Below are 21,655 nucleotides of genomic sequence, written 5' to 3'. Positions count from 1 at the left end.
ATTCCATCAGTGTATGTACTCTTTTTTTAAATAGGGGGAGGGGTCAAGCTTTTAAGTGTGATAATATTTTCAAGAATCATTTTCTGAGAGATAAAGACAAAGCCAGGCAGTGATATCCTCAAAATTGCTTCATTTTCAAATATTTTGGTCAAAACCATAATTGTTGCAACCTGTGAAATTTTTTTTTGAAATATCCTACTGGGGGACTGGTTACTGGGTCCCAAAAAATTTGAGGAAAATAAAAATGTGGTTTAGCCTCAATAAGCCTGCAGAAGGCAGTTCGGCAAATTGCATAGATCTGCAACGCTGCAAAATTCTGCATCTTGGCCTTTGGACCAAAATGACTAAAATATTTAAAAGTGAAGCAATTTTGAGGATATCACTTCTTGACCCTACCCAATTTTGTCTATTTGTTTCAGAAAATGGCTCTTCATATTATGTTATACACCCTAGGATTGCCTAACCCTGCTTTACTTTCTACTTTACATATTGAAAAAATAACTATAACATTCCATCACCTTCCTTTGTTATCTCTAGTATCATTCGTGTTGTCTTCCAGGTCCTGTTTTGAGAGATCATTGCATGATTTCACTTTCTTTTGACTTAAAACTATTCCTTTTAGCTCTTATCATCAAGATGATTCGAGACTTCCTATATACCAACACCTCCCTTTCTCATTCATGATGAAACAACACGAGAAGGAACAGTCACTACTCAAAACTGCTGAGGAAGTCTATTTTTCGCATCCATCATTTTCCAAAATAGCCAGTATACCACCTCGAAGGGTCATGGATAATGTATCATTTGTTATTGACACCACAAAGCTGAAGAGTGTAGATGATGTATTGGCAGACGATAGTGGAAGTTGGAAAAATAATGGCCGCCATGCATTTCATTATAAATGTACACCTCAACAAAAACTCTTCAAACTCAGTGAAGATGTGACCAATGCTGATGCCATACTGCACAGAACATATTTCAACAATAAAAGCTGTCCTGAATTTAGAAGAATATATTCATATGTAACAGGTATGTTTGCACCACTCAAAGTATTTTATGCTCAAATTTCTCCTTGTATGATCTCATACACTAGCTCCCCTCTGAAACATTTAAGGTCAGATTTCATTTTTATTTCATTCGGTCTTTCCGTAAATTATACATTACCGGTATACTTCACAAAATAAAAATGTACTTAAAAAAACTTAACAATAATAATAATAAAAATATAAAGTAGAAATATAATTTTATAGATGACTGTGAGAGAAGGAACACCATAATCATATCGTTATTATAACTGTGGTTACGTGGGGCAGATGGTAGAAAAGGGAAAGCAAGGGGGGGGGGGTAAAGACAATTAATAATAGTGTTCCATTCTTTCTTATCTATTACAAGATCCATTGCATCTTCCCAACTTAAGTTCAGATGTTTAAAATCGTTTTTGACTACACTAATCCATTTAGTTGTTGGTTTCTCTCTTGGCCTTTGATAAGGTGATGTGGCATGAACAAACGCTTTCTTCATTGGTGAATTATTTTTAGCTGTCATAAGCTTACTGAATCGTTTCAATCTTCTTCTCCTAACAATCTGACTCAAGTCTTGAACTTGGGTCATTTGGTAAACATTAAGGGTCAAAGATTGCAGAAGGTCACCAGAATAAAGGGCTTTCAATACTTTTTTTATCAGATAAAAACTTGAACCGTCTTCCACTGGTAAAAATGGAATATCAATATCACACCGTGGTAAAGAAATTCAAAATATTGCCGCATGGAAACTCAAAAGAAGGAGAATCCAGCTATCGACGAACCCAAGCTAGCACTATCAAAGCCTTGACTTCTAGCAAAGCAGCACCAAGGCACACGTTTGACGATGTCTCTGAAATGGTTGGTGGTATAGATCGTTTCAGCAGTGTTGGCTCCTTACCAAGAAATATAAGGCAGGTCAACTATTTTAAGCACAAAGATTCACAACCCGATACAATAACAACCCAATCTACCAATCATAGCAGTGACCAGTACATCAACTTAATGATGATGTGTAAGCAACAACAAAGTAATGCAGAAACCCACCAGTTCATTCAGTCAGTTACTCCTGCACCTCAACCAATCGTATTTTTGGGTAATAATCAACAGTTTGCAGAAGTTACCAAGTTTTGTACCAATCCATTAAAATTTTGCCCCTTTGAACTTGATCCCACATTTGATCATGGTGATTTCAGTGTAACAACTACCACTTACAAACATTTGTTTTTGGTTGAAAGGAAAACAGGTAGGCATCATATTATCAAGATTTATTTTGATTTTTGTTGTAGCCCTCTCTTTTTTAATTGTTTTAAAACATTGAGGAATCATGATATTGCAAATGGCTTTTGTCGTCAACTTCATCACCTCCAAATCATATAATTTTCTATTAAATCTAAAACAAAACAACTCATTGTAATCACAAAACAATATTAAAATAAAGATGGGTCTGTGTTTAGGGTTAAAAAGGTAATCCCCTTCATGGTATTTCTTATTCGTCTATTTCTTCACAGGAGCCCCACCATCAATACTCGGTCCTGTTTTCATTCATCAGAAGAAGGACAAGGGAACTTATAAACAGTTCACCGAATTTCTTGCACTTAAAACAGACGATGAGTTTAGGAAATTACAATTCTATGGTACTGATGGAGAGGCTGCGCTGATCTCTGCAATGGAAGACACTGCCCCCTTAGCAGAACACTTACGCTGTTTCATACATTTCCGTAAAAATTTAATTGAAAAAGCCAAAGATGTTGGGTTGAAGCCTTTCGAACAGAGTGTCATCCTCAGCGAAGTCTTTGGCAATATTGAAGGAGGTATTTTTGTAGAAGGTTTGGTGGACAGTGAAGACGATATCTTTCCAGTCAACCTCGTATCTTTGGGAAAAACTTGGGTTGATAGACATGCCAAGAAAGGTAATTTATCTTTATCTTACCAACCCTTAGCAACATAGTCAGCTATTCAGAGGACTGAGGCAAGTTTTCTTGTAAACAATTATGTTCTAAAGCAAACCAAAGGAAATCGTTTTTCTAACGAGGTGTTTCTCCTGAGTCTCTGTTGGAGTCCGAACTGTTTTGTATTCAAGCCAGTTCAAACAAACGTGACATTACTTAACAATACCTTAATGGAAGATTTAAAAAAATGGCATTTTGAGGAAATAAAATTTTGCGTCTTTGCAGTTTATTGAACAAGATTCTTTTATTTTCCTAGGGATTTTTCAAATTTTTCGACAAAATTGGCAAAAAATGTAATTCACAGGTCCCTCAAAATTTAGTTCCATTAAGGTAAATACTTATTTTTGCCCAGTCCTTTTTGAAGCAGCTTTTTCAAGAAATCCTCATCCTTATAAACTGGTCCTTATTAATTTGTCAATTTAAATTTTTTTAGGTATTGAGCTATTCAGTTGGCTTGAAGAAAGGGCTAATGTTATCAGGCGCAACATGCTCAAATCAATCAGAGCAAGAGCTGGCTTACCGTCTTCAAAATTGAGGTACACCACAAATGCTGTAGAATCAATGAATGCCAAGCTGAGACGTGAAGTTCAAGGCAAACGTCTAAATGTTTGCGATTTTGCAGAAGTCGTGAAAAAGACTGTGGAGGCCCAACAACGCCAAATCGGATGGGCTATACCAGGTAAGCCTTTCAATGTCTCTAAGTTAAGCTTTGTAAACTAATATGTTATAAATTTCCAACTTCCTGCTCATTAAACCCCTATGATGAATCTTGAGTTTTGATGAAGAAAATGAAGTTTATCCAGGTTTATCTTTTACTCTTAGGTACCAAATAAACGCCCCCCCCCACTTGTTAATTTTTCGAAAATTTGCCAACCCCCCAACCTTAAAGGACCCCCTGTTTATTAATTCTTAAAATAATATTTTCAGCTGTCAAAGAGAAGGGCCCTTATTTTGCTCTAAATAGCCTGATTTTAGCCTATATTTACCTTATTTTTGGGGTTTCAGAAGTACAATAATTTCCACCCCTGCAATTAGGCCCCCCCCTGTTTATTTGGCACCAAGAGTAATAAAGTTAGCCTCTTCATTATCATTATCTTATTTTAGATAAAGGTTTATACAAGCTTCACAGTTCATTGCATCATTTGAAGATTCCAGATGACATATATGCCCCCTTAAATGAACAGGAGAGAGCTGTACTTAACAAGAATCTAATGGCCAATGATGTTATCCAGATCATAGAAGATCCAGACTCAACACTCCCAGTAAAATTTTTAATAGTTTTTTTATCATTTTCGTGTACAAATGTTCCTCCCAAGGGGTGACTAAGATCAAGGGATGTTTGGTATGTGAGAGGAGCCGATAACCAACCCAGCTCTTGACCTATTACAGTCCAGTCTCCTACTATTTTATTAAGGTAACCCTGAGACATACTTTGTCACAAAGTTTTTTGATTTTAGTTCTGATTTCTGTCCATTTTCTAAACAGACTGATTTAAAGACAATTTGTTTTGGTAACCTGTGAAGCACAATTTTTGAGAAATTTTTTCCATTCATACATGTTTTTTTTTTTATAAGCAAGTGTATGCCCCTTGGTCAGGCTCGTGTATGCTTAAGTTCTCAAAGCATCCAGGCATAGTTTATGCTTATTATATGCTTAAGAATTATGCTTATGATTCACCCCGAGCCAAGTTTTTTAATGAATTCAGAAATTTTGTAAAAAATTTGTTCAGATTTTGGGAGCAGTGGTATGTAGCTAGCCGTGGAATGTCTTATTTTTTACTTGGCCTCTACCAAACCAGATAAAAATGAAACAAAAACAGATAAAAATGACCACTTGAAAAATATTTTAGGCTGACATATATGCTCATGTTATGCTTAGGAATTCTACAAATCTGAGCCTTCATATGCTTATAAGCGTTATGCTTATAAAAAAAAAACATGTACTCTAGTACATGGAAGACCAACCTCGTGAAAATGCGCATCTAAATGCTCCTCAGTCTGCGTCAAAAACCCGGGGGGGGGGGGCACTGGGTTTGCGGACTGACGGTATGTGCGGGCCAAAAATTGGCTTTTAAAATTGCACCCTTACATAGTGCAGCAAAAATCAGTGAAAATCATACCCTTAGAGTGCATTTTCCCCCAAATTTTCGATCCCTTTCGCGCAAAAAATGGTCAAAATTCTAGCATTTTTGGTCAAAATATCTAGATTTTTCAAGAATTTTCTGAAATTTCTACCCTTACAGTGCATCTCTAGTTTTTCCGACCCTTACAGTGCATTTTAAGCATATTGGAAAAGGTACCCTTAGGACCCGCACATACCCGTCGGTCCTTTTGCCCAGCTGCCCCCCCCCCCCCGGGATCAAAAAGCACTGCTTCGTTACATTTTCTCCTTTCTAATCTATTTAATCTCTCTGTCACACTTTACTGTTCTTTTACCGTTCTAATCACCTTCCCCAAAGTGGTAAGAAAATTTTCAACTGCCCAAGTTTCTTAATATTATTCTTTAGCAAGTCACTAAAAGTATACTTTATTTTTGTTGCTATTGTTTTTATTATCATTAGGTCAAGGTAGCAGCCGAAAACGACCAAAAGTCCCGCTCGTGGCGAGAGCTCGCAGGGAGTACCAACACATAACCAACATAAATCCGTTCTTTGTCAAAAAGATGAGTAGACGAATTACAAGCTGTCAAGGTTGCCCGGATTCACTTTTAGTTGACAATGAAATACCTGCCCCGCCATACGACTACTGCATTGCCCGCGTAGAAAGAAGGACCTTCTCGGATGTTTTGACTGGGAAAAAATGCTTAGCAAGTCCTGGTGATGCCCATTATCACATGAAAAAGAGTTGCCTACCTAACGACTTTCACCTCTCTTTTTTACAAACGGACAATGCCCCTGCAGAGCATAAAGACTTTGTTAAGAATAATCTCTAACACGTTTCTCGTCTGGGCATTAAGACTTCACAAGTCTTGAATATTCACCACAAACATTGATTTGATTTCTTATGTTTTTATTTTTTCGGATTTTAAGATCTAGATTTTTATACCCTCACATTTAGCCGTATCGTTTAACTTTCGATATTTTTGGCCTGGTAGAGCATGTTTTTCTCTCTCAAACAAAAATTAGGCAATTAAAATATTGTGCGAAAAATTATCTTTCCAAAGGTGTATTTTTTACTTTTTAATATGGCCAGTGCCGTAGCAACTGGGGGGCAAGGGGGGCCTTCAAAAATGGTTATTTTGCAAAATGCAAAGTTTGTCTTTTTTAATTTGTCATAATTGTCACAATAGACTTTTTCATAAATTACGTCACGAACATCACTTGCCTCGTATTCAACAAATTTCCATGGTGATCATATCCCTTGAGACATTAAATGATTTTTTAATGAATAGAAAGTAGTTGCAATAAAATCCGCTGGGAGTTAATCACCATGGCAATAATTTCAAAACGAGGCAAGTGATGTTCGTGACGTAATTCATGAAAAGGTCTATTGAGTGCATTTTCAAGCAATCTAGAGCTAAAATTTTCAAAATTTCGCCCTCGGGCCAAACCATGGTTGGCCCTCCCCCCCCCCCCCCAATATAGAAATGCTTCCTACGGCACTGATATAGCATATATGGGGTGTTGAGAAAAGTTAGTGCCCACAAATTTTTGGAATTAATTCCTTTATTTTTGAAGTCTTTGAGGATGAAACATTTTTTGTAAATTACTTCCTGTTTGACTTTGAACTACCAGTCTTTTGTAACTCTGATTCATATGTAGTAGTACACTTTTAACATGTTTATAGTTGTCAGATGTATATATTTTTAAGAGATTATATTTTAACACCTAACATGTGTTTGGTGTTTGGTTTATAGTTTTAACATTTGTAATATTTTTAAGAGATTATATTTTATCGCCTAATATGTATTCTCGGGTACCTAATAGCCGCCCCCCCCCCGCTTATTAATTTTTGGGAAAATGTTTTTGAAAGTTCCCTTTTTTGTCTTAATTCTGCTGTAGGCTTCCTTTTCAAACATTTTCCACCCAGGACATTTTATTCCAACCCCCCCCCCGCTTATTAAATTTTAAGATTTTGTCCAACCCCCCCCCCCGGCTATTAGGTACCCGAGAGTATGTGGTTTATTGTTTTAACGTGTATATATTTTTGAGAGATAATATTTTATCACCTACGAGTAAGTACTTTCAGAGAAAAAAACATATTTTATATGCTTATCCCAATAATACATGTGGTTTATCTCTAGACTTAAAATTTAGTCGAATCAATCGTTTTTTCAAAAAAGTGTAGCCGTTTCATTTGATACAAAAGTCTCCTTGCTTTAGTTTGCATTTGAACCGAAATAAAAAGTTTCTCTCCTTGAAAAATGATGGAAATCATGGTCAAGATTGTGACTTTTTGCACGTTTTTGACAGTTCTCCCAATCAACTAACTTCTTAATTGGGGAACGTTCACATGTTATTTGCATAACAGCAACAACTAAAGCCAAACTGCCAGTGGGCGATACCAAGTCTCAACTTGAGTTCAACTCAGGTATTTTTGTTGCAAAATCGACTACATTCTACTGTACATCAATTAAAGTCAATTGATCAATTTTAAGAGAGCTTGAAGGTCGCTTATAAAATAAAATACTAAGCTCAGACATTACTCACGAAGATATAAATAATCATGTAGGTAATGCATATGCTATGCTTATAAAAAACAGGTATGGTAAAAATCCTTCTCACTACGATATCGCCGGAATAGCTATTCCGGTTCCCAATTTAAAAAAAAATCACGCCGGAATAGCTATTCCGCACGGAACAGCTATTCCGGTTCCTAATTTTAAAAAATCACGCCGGAATAGCTATTCCGCACGGAACAGCTATTCCGGTTCCGGCATTCCGGCATTCCGCCGTTCTGCATTTTGTCTCCACCCTCATCATCCCGGGAGATGGCTACTGCATTATCAATTCAGTCATCCAATGTATGAGACAAAATAAAATGAAGGTCATACCATCGTGCGATGGGTTACTCCAGATGATGAAATACGAAATACTGAAGAACCTCGATTCCTATGCAGCTTTTATTGAAGAGGATAGTGATTTTGTACAAGAGTTGGAAAACTATATTCAAAAACGGAACAAATATCACTGACTTGGTTCTTTACAGCATCAGCAATACACTAGGATTTGTGATAAACATTTACAAACGTCACGGTGATAGCTATAAGTTGTTCAACTTGAAGACCATCTACCCAAGAAATACGATTTCAACTATCAATGTCGTTCGACGTGTTGATCATTTTAATTCACTTTCTTTTCGAAGTAAGTACTTGCTTCGCCTATACTAGCCTACCAAAATAATTTAGTCAATAATTTAGCTAGCCTATTGCTAGCTATGTCAAAGGCTAGATCATCTGAACTTTACTTCAAAGCAAAATTTTTCTCTTTGCAGTCATCATCCAATGAATAGTTGCACTATAAGTTGATAAAGTTTTGGACATTCCACCACCCTGACCGCAGTTACGTTTTCCTGAGGTTTCCATTGTACATTTTCTATTTATTGCTTAGATGAAGCTGTACGGCGAGACCGGAGAGATTCTGCAAGAAGCAACGGGACCAGATAAAGATACATGAAGAAAGGTATACATTGAACGACCCAGCCGATCTTTTGAAGATCTTGCTTTTGCGAATTACTTCTAGAGAGTTTGCATTTTAACAATTGGGCCACGTGTACCCGGCATCCTTATCAAGAAGGCACGTCATTATTGTTATTCTTTCTGGCTTCCTCTCCTTTTTATGCTGAGTAAACAAAAATAACGTTGTTCGTTATTTCACGTCCGAAAATCTCCTTATAAGGAAAGTAACGAAGAAAATTTTTTCTGATGTTGATCACGCAAACAAGGGAGAGCTGTATCAACGGCTGAAACCTTTAAAGATATTTTTTCGACCCTTAAAAGAAATCATCGATTCTAAAGGTAGGCCCGTATAAAGTGGTCAATTTTCGAGTATGTAAAAAATCCTTTTAATTTATGCTCTTATTAGTAATAGATGGTGTTTCGTCTTTGGGTAATAAAGTTTGCGCTAGAACTCCGAATTATTGATATATCTATTTTGGTTCTAGAAATCGGTGATGTTGATGTGAAACCAGTCGTGCCAAACAAAGAATTTCATGCAAGAGGCTAGACTACTTCTGATTGAATTTTGCCTTATTTTGGAAAAGTTCTCGAAAAAATAAAAATACAAATTCGTTCCGTTTTACAGACCGCCTAGACAAAAATATTGCCATAAGCTCCCAGGTCCTTTTATTTAGGCCACCACTTAAATAACTATCAGAACCCAGTGCTGATCATACAACCCGGGATACTTATGGTATCCTTTTCAGACCCTCGAAACTAGAAAGTTCTTAAAGGGGTACAAAAACCATAAAAAACCATTGAGAGGGGTTCCAAAATCAGTCCAAGATCAGTTTTCTAACTTTATTTTGGACCCGTCACCTCGCTATAACCGAGCCCCCGGGCTAAAATGAAAATATTTCTATTCTAAAAGTGATTCATATTTTTTAGAAGACGAGAAGAACATTTGGCACAGACTGTCTTGTATAAAAAAGTCAGGATATTGCAAACGAGGTGAGATAATATTTAAAACAAGTTTTGTAAGGCATATTTTGAAACTTTTTAAAAATCTTCCCGTTTCCAGAGAAATTTTTCTTAAAGCACCCTTTTTTGGGTGGTAATTACCTAACTTTTTAGACTGTACAGGGAGGGATTAAGACGAAGGAGAAACTGAGATTTTAAAGAAAAATCGTTTCTTTGCACTATCAAATGAAGATGGTAAGACGGTGTTTACTTAAATTTTGAAACTTTGTGATTAGCAGTTGCGTCGAGGCCATGTCAATGAAATAATTCTGCACCAAATTGTTTCCTAACGTACTTTAACTTCAAATCACCGATGTTTCTTACTTGGAGTAAAAAATCACCACGAAAGTCTGGGTTAGATCTTCCTTTCTGTATATTTTGAGAACTTTTGTAAGTGTAAGTGTAATATTTCTCCGAAGTTATTTAATTATAGTAAAAATACTTCTCTAACCATTTTAGTCCTAGATGGTTATTCGACAGATGAAAGCTTCAATATGAAACCCTTCGCTTCCAAACCAATGGGTAAGAAGCTAAACCCGATCTAACGTACTACCAGCTAAAGCTAAAGTTCTTTTCAATTAGCTGTCAGTAAAATTACAAACGCAAATAACTTTTAATAGAGTTTGAATTAGATTGCGATTTTGTGCTCGTTAAAAATTATTCGTGATATTAATATTGTCATACAAAAAAATGAAAAGAATTAGAAAATGAAGATGAAAAATGAAAAAAAATTCACCACTGAAGAGTCTTCTAGGTTAAAAATGTTCAGCTCAGTACGTCACTTAAAAAAAATGGACGTGTCTATGGTAGAAAATTTCGAATATACTGTAGTTTCATGGTGAAATTTGTTTTAAGGGGGTCCGCGTGGCCACGAAATTGATCGCGCGGTAGCTTTTTGTCTTTTTGGAAAGCCACTCGCTCAATTCGCATTTTTTTCTAATGTTTCAGATAATCAAGCTCCGATTGTGATCCACGATTCCAGCGACGAGGAGTTTACTGACAACTTACACTTCCCTGCTGTTTGTGACGACATATTAGATAACGATATAATCTTAGAAGAAGATGGTCGTGGGCAGGTCAAAATCCCAAGAGTCGTATGGGAAGATCAGGAGGAGCAGGAGGTTGATAATATACCGTATAACATTGATGGCTTGTGTATTTACAAAGTCAAAGCAGATAAAAAGCGTAGCGAGATTCACGAGAAGCTGCAGGATGGGAGAAGATGGAAACGAGACTCAAGAACTACATGGACAAGGCTTTGAAAGTGTTAGGTATAGAGATTGTTCCGGAGGATATACTTGTCCAAACACTGACTGTCCATTTTTCATCGAGTTCAAACACCCAAACAAAAATCGGTTTAAAAAGAAATCTCTTTGTGAATACTGTGAAGTTTCAGGATTCCACACATCATGTAATGCGAGAAAGTACACTTGCTTCCGTTCTGACACTGAGGTGCTTATTTACCATATTGGACTCCATACATGTGAAGCCAAAAAGAAAGATCATCGACCTGTATCTATTGTCCGAGATGCTGTAAAAAGAAATGCCAACGTCAGGCCACGGGAAATCCAAACAATGAGCATTGTCTCTGACTTGCGAGCCCACAAAGATTGGAGCGAGGTTACAAAAAATGCACGGCGGGTTTCGAACGTAAGGAATCTTTCCAACGAAAAGATTAAACAAAGGAAAGTTCTCGGAGCCGCACGGAAGAGGGTGGATTTCAGGATTAGAAAAAATCTCAGACTTACAGACACTCGTGACCCTTGGCTAATCAAAACCATCGACATGAATAATGAACTCGTTTTCAAAACATCAACCTTGAGAATGAAAATTGCAAGGAATATGCAGGCTTCCGGTGACCACTTCCTGTCAAAGGAATATTGTCACTTCGACGGCAATCACAAGCGCGTGAAAGATTACGTCAACCTTACTGTCAGTGTTTGTCACCCTTACTGTCAGTGTTTATCATCCAATGCTTCGCAAACAGGTAGTTTTAGCAAATATGAATTGTAAACATGAAGACCATATTTACGTTGCTTTATTTTGGAGGCGCTTTAATGAGGCGTTTAAAGAAGTTAACAATTTGACAGAGAAATTCGATCCTAAAGGATGGGTAACGGATATGGCCGGAGCGAATGTCATTGGACTATGTCAGATTTACGGTGAAGTTGTTAAGCAAAAGACTAAAACATGTGAATTCCACTTTAAGCAGTCCGTCGAGAGAAAAGTTAAAAAGTTAGGGGAACATGGCGAGGAATTCAAAAAGCTAGCCTACGGACTTCTTTTATCAAGTATACCAGAGGCGTTTTCTTTTGAGGGGAGGAGATATTTTTTAGCATCTCTAAAGGCTTCTACAAAGAAATCACCAGCCAACATCGTAGCTGAGTTCATCCAAGAATATCCAGCATTCAAATATCCTATTGAGGTATGGTCTCTCCACGTATAACAAAATTTTCTTTATAATAATAGTGAATGTGGTGATGAACTAATTTCATTTTAGAGTGTCTATATTTTTTGCCTAGTGCTTTGAGCATTGTTATGTTATTTTTTGAACTAACCTCGATTTTGAAATAGTATAGAGCCAGTTGTAAATTAAATAGTGTCCCCCTCCTCTAAAGAGTGGTGTTTTGGAAAAATGCCAAAAGGATGAACAAAGGTCTTTTTGAAAATCAAGGGGTAAAAATCAGATGCAAGGGAGAAAATCTCTAGGTAGGGGAGGAATTTCCAGAATTCTCAAGGGGGCAGCCAATCCAATGAGTTTTTAAAGCCCGAAGGGCTAGATCCGCGGCCTTGTAAGAAAAGTGAAGCAAATATTTAGGATTTCCTACCAAGGTCACGTGACTAGAATCACTGTGTGGAGGATTGCGCGAGCGTTCTCAGAGAGAATCTCTGAGAAACCCAAAACGCTTCGTTCTTCGAAACAATTAAAATATATTTTTCAATCTATCATTCGGAGAAAATAGTTTTGGCGCCAAAGTCGTGCTTCACTTTTTTTGCTGGAGAAAGCTTATAGTTGCACATCTAGCCCTTCTGGCTTTATAAATCTGTGATCCAACCCCTGGGACCCAATGAAATTCGCTTGAAATTTGCCTAATTTATTTTCAGCACGTTTGTATTTCAGCAAGTTAGATAATTGGTGCAAGTTTTTCCGACATGAATTTTTGGGATTAAAATTTAATTTTTTTAACTTTTTTTCCTTCGCAGATCGTGAATGAAGTCGGAAGAATAAACAAAACGAAAGAATTTTTAACCGAGGATGGATACATGAATGTATGTACACAGAGACTCCAACAACATTTGGACAACATCATTTACTTTGGGATGAGCAAACATGCTATCAAACCACCAAAGCAGTGTTCAAGTGGTATATTTTTTTATTTTATTTTCTTTTTTATTTGAGACGAATTTTGGACCTCTGAGTTTACTTTGATACTCTCTCACAGATAGTAAAACACCCATTGGAGTCTTTCCTTAAAATCCTTTGTTATTCCCATGTGGTTTTAAGTTTTCTCGAAACCATTGTGAAACGGATGCACACTTCTTTAGGGCTCTGACCTTAGTGCAAAATAGGTAACCCTAATTTTCGGGAAGCAAACCATTTTGTGAGTGGGGAACATCTTTTCTAATGGAGGATTTTCAAGAGAGATGGAAACTCCTCTGCGCGTTATTGTATATGTGCAAATCGATGTTTTTTATTCTTATTTAGATGGTAAACTCCTTCACATGTTGACCTATCTCCCAACGATCTTCACAGTTTCGAAGAGAGTCGTCAAGAAAAAGCTCATCATTGAAATTGAGGTAAGCATCAGCTTATGCTTTTCCTTACTGAAATTTTCAGAAAATTTTTGTTCTTGTGATTCTAGCTTGAGATTGTCAATTTGTACCAAAGTGTCCAAAATTAAATCGTACCCTCTCTAGGTTCGACTCTATACATTAGCTTTTCAAAAATCAGGATTCTTACAGGTCCTGGTTGCAGATTTTTTCTGTTTTGTAAAAGCGACCATGTTCTTTGTGTGCACAGACGTGCTAGACGACTTTTTTTATATTAACATTTGGGTCAAAAAGGTCATAAAAATGGATGGTGGTTTCTCCGCCGAAAATGCGATTTCAAATCGCATGAATGAGCTATCCCAAACGATTTCGCGAGTTTTATTTTCGCGAAAATGGCGAAAATAAATCCGATTAAAGTAAAATGTTTTCAATCTCTTCCATTTGTAGAATCACGAAGACCCCGAAAAAGTAGTTGGTAAACTGCAGTCGAGTCATCCGATTTTAGTAGTCGATAATAGTAAAGCTCATCTCCTCGTGCACAAGACAATTGTATTCACTGAAGAAAATATTTCAAGGGCGATTGTAGCGCTGGTTGCCACGTTCTATATGCTGAACGTAGATTATCCTCAAGAATTGGAGCTGTGCTTGACCATTTTACAATTCTTGTTGTTCAAGGATTTTCAAGCGCCAGCCTCGATCTTAAATCAAGCTAATGAACACTGGAAATGTTTCCAAGATTATATTCTTGATGCTTAACTCCATTGTTTTTCTTTTTGTTAGTATTTAGCTTGACATTTTTTTCTGTTTTTATTCATTGTTTTTTACCAACAATGCTTTAGAACTAATGAAGGATGGGTTGGATTCTTCCATAACAGACATTCTTCATTGTCGTTTTTAAAAGTATTATTGGATATTTTAATGTAAATAGTGTATTTTTCCTTGGTCTGGAAATCTTACGAAACATGATACACATTTTTTAATAAGCAACCGAGTTGCTAAGGCTCTGAAAATACATAGCCAAAAAATAAGAAACTGATTATCAACTGAGCACGCAACAAAAAATGCCTAAAAAAGAGGCATTTTCGGCATCATTTGACATCAAAATGTGAGATGGAGGTATTTTTTATACCAAATTCGAGGTAATTTAGGCATAAAATGTGGTAAAAATTGAAATTTTTAAAATCGCCAAGTGCTTTTGGTTTGTAATCCATAACCAACTTTTGGGCTGAAATCCTAAAATCCTTAGAAAAAAATCCAAAAAAGATGTGTACATCCACAAATTTTTGACAGGTTGCTCAACCAAAAATGGGTACACATTTTATATCTTTAAACATACATATTTTTAACCATAGGATATATTTTTAACCGTAGGATATGTTTTTAACTGTAGGATAATGTTTTTAACTGTAGGATAATGTTTTTAACTGTAGGATAATGTTTTTAACCGTAGGTATGTTTTTAACTGTACATAGTTTTAACTATAGGATGTTTTTAACTGTAGGTTTAACTGTTTTTAACTGTAGGATAATGTTTTTAACTGTAGGATAATGTTTTTAACTGTAGGATAATGTTTTTAACTGTAGGATAATGTTTTTAACCGTAGGATATATTTTTAACCGTAGGATATGTTTTTAACTGTAGGATAATGTTTTTAACCGTAGGATATATTTTTAACCGTAGGATATGTTTTTAACTGTAGGATAATGTTTTTAACCGTAGGATATATTTTTAACCGTAGGATATATTTTTAACTGTAGGATAATGTTTTTAACCGTAGGATATATTTTTAACCGTAGGATATATTTTTAACCGTAGGATATATTTTTAACCGTATATATGTTTTTAACCGTAGGATAATGTTTTTAACCGTAGGATATATTTTTAACCGTAGGATATATTTTTAACCGTAGGATATATTTTTAACCGTAGGATAATGTTTTTAACTGTAGGATATAATATTTACACACACTTTTAACTGTAGGATCGTATATATTTAACCACTCTTGTTTTAAGAGCTCCTTTGTGAAGTGAAGGATCAACTTGTAATCTTTTACAGACACACTTTTGTTTCTACTGAGGAAAGAGGCCAGAGAGTCGTGTTTCAGTAATTTCATGTAACTTTCGCTTTTTGTGGGCTTGATTTTCTCCACAGTCTCAAAACAAGTTTTGAAATCTTGCTTGTTGAAATCAATGTTCAAAATGCATAAAATGTTATTTTGATATTCTGTCCTTTCAAGCGCTCGTAATTGTTTTTGTTTTATTCTGAACATAAAGTCAACAAAACTTTGCCCAGAACATCAACAGAATTGTGAACGAACTGATTGGATGTGAATTTTTGCAGCATTTCTTCGAAAAGTTTCCCTTTTTCAAGTGATGAACATTTGTTTTTTTTTTTATTGTGTCCTTTCAAGCGCTCGTAATTGTTTTTGTTTTATTCTGAACATAAAGTCAACAAAACTTTGCCCAGAACATCAACAGAATTGTGAACGAACTGATTGGATGTGAATTTTTGCAGCATTTCTTCGAAAAGTTTCCCTTTTTCAAGTGATGAACATTTGTTTTTTTTTTATTGTGTCCTTTCAAGCGCTCGTAATTGTTTTTTGTTTTATTCTGAACATAAAGTCAACAAAAACTTTGCCCAGAACATCAACAGAATTGTTGAACGAAACTGATTGGATGTGAATTTTTGCAGCATTTCTTCGAAAAGTTTCCCTTTTCAAGTGATGAACATTTGTTTTTTAAGTAGCATAAGTTTTTAATTGCCCCATTTTTATTTGTATATAAAGAGGTAAACATTTTTTGTTATTAAGTGGCATTAATTTAAAAATGCCTCATTTTTGAAGTATGTAAAAAAGAGACAGCAAACACCAATTGTGTTCCATTCATACTTTTCTTTTTAATTTCAAGTAATTAAATACTTGTTACAGGTTTTAAAATAAGAGCGCGGTCACACCAAATGATTTACCTCCGCTTATATAGCTGTTGTCATAACAACAAATATTTTTATCTATTTTTTGATGTGACACGAATACTCTTTGAAAGAAATCAAGACATTCGCAAAAAAACACAACGACTTAAACGACTGGATTTCGTGGTGGGATTTTCGCAAGGAGTATATTTTTAAAGCATTTACCCCCATTGACGCACCTCAAAGCAATCTTGCCGAAGTTGTCCATGCGGGATACAAAAATCGTGACCGCATGGGTGTAGGTTTACTCGAGTGCACCTTTTTTGACATTAGAGATAGTATTCTGTTAATTATAGATCTAGAGGACCTCGAAAAAGGTGGACATGAAAGTGGGTGTTGTCCATCAAAATGTTCGAGAGAGAGGCAACAAGCATATAAAGATATCGCTCACGCTGAACGATTTGGAAAGGATATTACTGACTTTATGGTTGATTCTCTAAATGGTGAAAAACGGAAACCATTAGAACCGAATAGTGGATGTGAGCCACCACCCAAAAAACAAAAAAGGAAAGATAAGATGTTCCAGGGCAGACTTGAGAGTGCTAAAAAACTTGAAAATGTTATGAAGGTTAGAAAAGTTGTGAAACATTCAGTACTAAAAACGGAAGTACATATCGTTGGAACTTCGTCCGGCAGGGTACATTACCACGTTACAGTGTGTAATGTACCTACATGCACCTGCCCAGACTTTAAAAAACATGGGTCAGCCGTATCATGTAAGCACATTATATTTGTGCTTATTTTTATGCTTGACTCAGAAGAATTTTGCAATGTTCGTCACATCGATGACGAGGATCTGAAAAAGATCAACGCGAAATTTACTCTCGATGATAAATATATAATATCCGATTTTTATAAAAGAAAGGGATGAAATTTGTTATTCTTATATAAAAGAATTCCTTTAGAAATTGTATATAGAGTCAGCTGACCAGCTTATCAATTCAAAAACTATTAGATTAACACAAAAATTTTACAGAGAGCCATAATTAAATTATACACGCTCCATAACTCGTGAATACTCATCTAGAATACTCATAACTCGTATAAGGGAGGGGAAGTGTAAATTAATTGATATGATATTTCTCTGAATGAGAAGATGATGGATTTAAGAATAGATATGAAACAGCGAAATGTAAACGATGTTTACAGCTCTCGCTGCTTAAAATATCATATCTTACACGATGTTACAGTATTGGGATTTTTGGAACATTTCGGACCAACGGAAAATTTTGGACCCACGGGAAAATTTGGACCCACGAGCGATTTTGACCCACGAACCCACGAGCAATTTCAACCCACGTGATTTTTTTTTGGACCCACGAACCCACGAGATATTTTGACCCACGAACCCACAACACGCACGTAACCCACGTAATTTAGCAGACTCGATGAAAACACCATTAAACTTGTGAAATGTCGTATTGTAGCAGGGACAAAACTAAATCAAGTGTGTCTTTTGTGGGAAACGAATCGATTATTTGGGATTGGATAAGAACAACGATGTAAAAATAATAGATAACCAACTTGCCTTGATTCTCAAAAAACATCCGTGTTACGGTTGTAAAAATATTAATGACATTTTGCATCGTAAAAAGTGCAATTAAATAAAAACTTGCTTCATTTGCAACCTTCTATTGGACAGAATCGATCACGTGATGTATATTTTTCCAAAATTTGGGTTAGAAAAGTGTATTTTCCTATAGGCAGCCTCACAGAAAAAAAATTATTGTTCTATAAACATTCATCTGTTTATTTTGTATCATGCAACCTTCATGTACTTTTCATACGTGAGATATCGCATTTCAAATCACACATATATTTGTCAGATAACAGCATTTTATGAGCGTTTATTTATCCAGATGAAGATTAAGTGGTATCAGGCCGATCCGTAGTCAATTTGTCTAAAGATTGGTACCTTTATCTTTTGAAAAAATTTCCAAAATTTGCAGTAAATAACAATTCAATTTTCTATCAATTCAGTGGATGTCAAAAAGTGTGTCAAAATCTAGCTAAAAGCATAACACGCACTGCACACAGAGCTTTTTAATAGAGTGTTCATTTCAATAGGAAAACAATGGTTGTTCTCTTGGGAGAAGTGCCTTCTAGAGGTAGTTGGTTATCTATTATTTTTACATCGTTGATAAGAAGAAATCTGAAGTTGTCAATGTACAGCTTCAAAATGTCATTGAACATCCGCACTACCCACTCTTGGTCAACAAAAGCATTGGACCGTTGTTGTGAACTTAGACGCGGCCAGTGGCAAGTGTTAAGTGTTAAGCTTGATATTAAGCCGAAAAATATTCCAGAAATGGAAGATGACTAAGCTAAGATCTTTTTGATGAGCAATACCTTCAATATAGCCTACTCGACCGTATCAGATATAATAGTTAAACTTCAACTAAGGTTGAAGCAAATGAAATTTTGACCAACCAAGGAATTATTATAGACATTGGAAAAAAACTGACTGATTTTTGCCAATATTGGAAATATGATATGAGATAATATGCTATCAATAAAATTCAATCGTTATCCATGAATCCTGCTCCACAGATATTCTTCCCATCTCGTAGCTGCAGCGAAGCATTCACCAAGCAGACTACCGATACATTCAGTCTCTTCCAAACGTCCGATTCGGAATTACCAGAAAGAAGAGATTCTCGTTAATTCATAGAGAGATAATTTTCAAAATCTGAAAACAGCAAACAAAAATGTGGCTTGGTGTAAAATTCTCACCGCTGTAAAGAATGTTAGTGACAGATAAGTGTAAAAAAATTCACACCGATGTTAAGAATGTTAGTGACAGATCTTTAAGGTTGTGTAAAAAATATCCAAAATTTGAAGGACGCTTATATATGACTGCTAAAATTTAAACAAACCAAGTGGTGAGGTTTTAAACAAACCAGCGTTTTACAACATTTTTGATAAGATTTATTCTCAAGCTTTTTCACATTGGGTTGACACGAATGTGGAGCAAAATTGTTCAGAAAGAGGAAAAGAAAAGTATTCTTTTTTGCTTATATCAGCACAATATAACAATAAACAGACACTGTCCTGATATGAAATATGTGTCTGATATGAAATGGGGACACTTATGTAAAAATAAAACATTTGATAACTGATTCTCCATATTGATATGGTTGAAAATGATGACATAAAGATCGTCGAAATATTCCTACAACATCGACTCTATTTTCTTGTTGTTTTTTATTTAAAAATCCAAGGAAATGTTTATTTTTGGGTTATGCTTCTTTTTATACTTTTTGAAATTGTCTGGCATTGTTGGATCTATACATACTAATTTCACAAGAAGAGTATTCTGTCATACTATACAGAACATTTTTTAACGATTTACTTGAAAACGACACTGAAGTACAAGAATGAAGAAATTAAAGATGGCATTTAAATGGTCCATTTAAAGATGTTAAGTAAGTAATTTATCAAGTAATTAACTTAATGACAGAGTTTCTAAATACTGTACAAGAGATAAAGTTACGAAGGGCAGTCAAATTGAAGATAAAGAAGTGTGTCACTCACAAAATACGGATTGAGAAGTACAAATGAGAAGATTTCTTTGGATCATGTCATGGATAGCAAACATAATATTTATTTAATTATTTCTTAATACAATTAAATAAAGGACATGGAATGATATTGCGCGCTTCATCATTCGATAATGGACTTTATCAACATAATTTTGAAGGCTTGAAGATCAAGATGGAAAACGAATGCAGAAGAAAAGAAGCACTTTTTTAAAGTTTGATATTGTAGGTTAAAGGTGTTTCGATAGCTATTATTTTATCATAGTGCATATAAAACATGTGAATAGAATGCCCCTTGACCGATCAGTAAAAATGCTTCCCTTCAACTGTGACAATAATACAAAATGTGGAAAGCCTTGTAAGACTTTATTAGATCAATTTGTTGAATCAAGTGGATTGTCAATTGATGGTCTGTGCAATCAAGCACTAGACAGAAAATAGTTATATGTTCTTGAAATATGTTTACGATGATTGGAGTGATTCACTCCCCTATAATGCTATATGATTAGTATTTGGTAAAATTTATATATGAGTATTTTTCTGTATGTCTTTCTTTATCTGTATTCCCCAAGCAAATTTTGGTCTATTACATTTCAGGATTCAACTTTTCTTGGTTCAGTTTCCATACAAACAAATGACCAGGTATCTTTTCTCTCCACTCTTTACTTGATGATTTACCAGACAATCACAATATCGGCTACATCGATCAAAATTGCCGCACAAGTAGTGACATTGTGCGTCTATCAAACAAGTGGGTGTGGAGCACCAGGAGATTTTGACTAAAGTACTATGTAAATTGGTACAATCAATAAAGCAATCATTAATTATGTAAACTTGAAAATTATTTTACAGGTGCGAACTGAGAGAAAAACCTTTTAGAGCAAGTGACCCGAGAATTTTATCAAGATATTAAAATGGCAAGACCTTTACCAAGAGAGCCGTTGGCCTTTTTTTGGAAAGACGTAAGATTTATTTTTTCATTTTATCAGTTATTTTTTATAGCTATAATGAGGACGAACCTCCAGAACCTCTAAATGCACCAAAGTCAGTATATAATCCTAAATAATGAAATGTAAACCAATTTTCCCAATGGTGAAGATTTTAATCAGGAGACTCATTTCTGACAAACAAATATTTTCATTTACAGGAACAATAGAAGCGGTGGCGAATACAGAATAACCACAGTCAAAATCACATGCTTCCACCGGAGTCAACAACGTTTCATCAATTACCACCAGAGTTAACTCTTCGTCAAACAGTGCAACCATCACAGTCATTTACTCAGTTCAAATTATTTCCACCAAATTATATTTTTTACAGGAAAAACTTCCTTTGTCTTTATGCAAAAAATCAGAAAAAACTATTGAAGCAATTTTGCACAAAGTCCCAAAAACCCCAATTTTAAGCCACTTTCGGCCGAAATCCATCAGATTACAGACGTTTCCATTTTACATCATTGCGCAAAAATGAAGAAAAAACTAAAACCGAAAGGATTTCCGGAAAAATAATGGCTTCATCTACACATTTCCCACCAGAAGGAAGGGAATCAAACAAAATTTAGAAAGAATGAAAAAATATATATGGCAGGTGGTATATACAACTACATTAAAAAAAGAGGAGAGCAAGAAAAGCAAGACTTGAAATGATGACCCCGCAAAAGCCTGGTATCGTAGATACATCACACCACGCCATTATTGTGTCTGCTATGATGTGTAATCATAAACTCTTTGGTCTTTGGGAGGGTAGGAACTTTAGGTGTTTGTAAATGTTTGCGCCTATTATAGATAAAAA

General features: G+C 35.4%; 1 protein-coding gene and 1 long non-coding RNA gene across 3 annotated transcripts in view; one reads left to right on the top strand and one right to left on the bottom strand.

Moving 5' to 3' along the window:
- LOC136813668 (uncharacterized) overlaps positions 1-21,655 on the bottom strand; it is a 50,284-nt gene that overhangs the window by 15,194 nt on the left and 13,435 nt on the right. The window lies entirely within an intron of this gene.
- LOC136813675 (uncharacterized) lies at positions 11,589-14,782 on the top strand. Its single transcript, XM_067070172.1, has 4 exons — positions 11,589-12,011; positions 12,791-12,950; positions 13,293-13,384; positions 13,805-14,782. The coding sequence occupies exons 1-4, from the start codon at positions 11,589-11,591 to the stop codon at positions 14,111-14,113; spliced, it is 984 nt and encodes a 327-aa protein (XP_066926273.1). The 3' UTR covers positions 14,114-14,782.

The sequence above is a fragment of the Clytia hemisphaerica genome, unplaced genomic scaffold (assembly GCF_902728285.1).
Source record: "Clytia hemisphaerica strain Z4C2 unplaced genomic scaffold, Clytia hemisphaerica genome assembly, whole genome shotgun sequence".
Taxonomy (NCBI): Eukaryota; Metazoa; Cnidaria; class Hydrozoa; order Leptothecata; family Clytiidae; genus Clytia; species Clytia hemisphaerica.
Note: the sequence above shows the minus strand (reverse complement) of the source record. Positions and strands in the feature narration are given on the sequence as shown.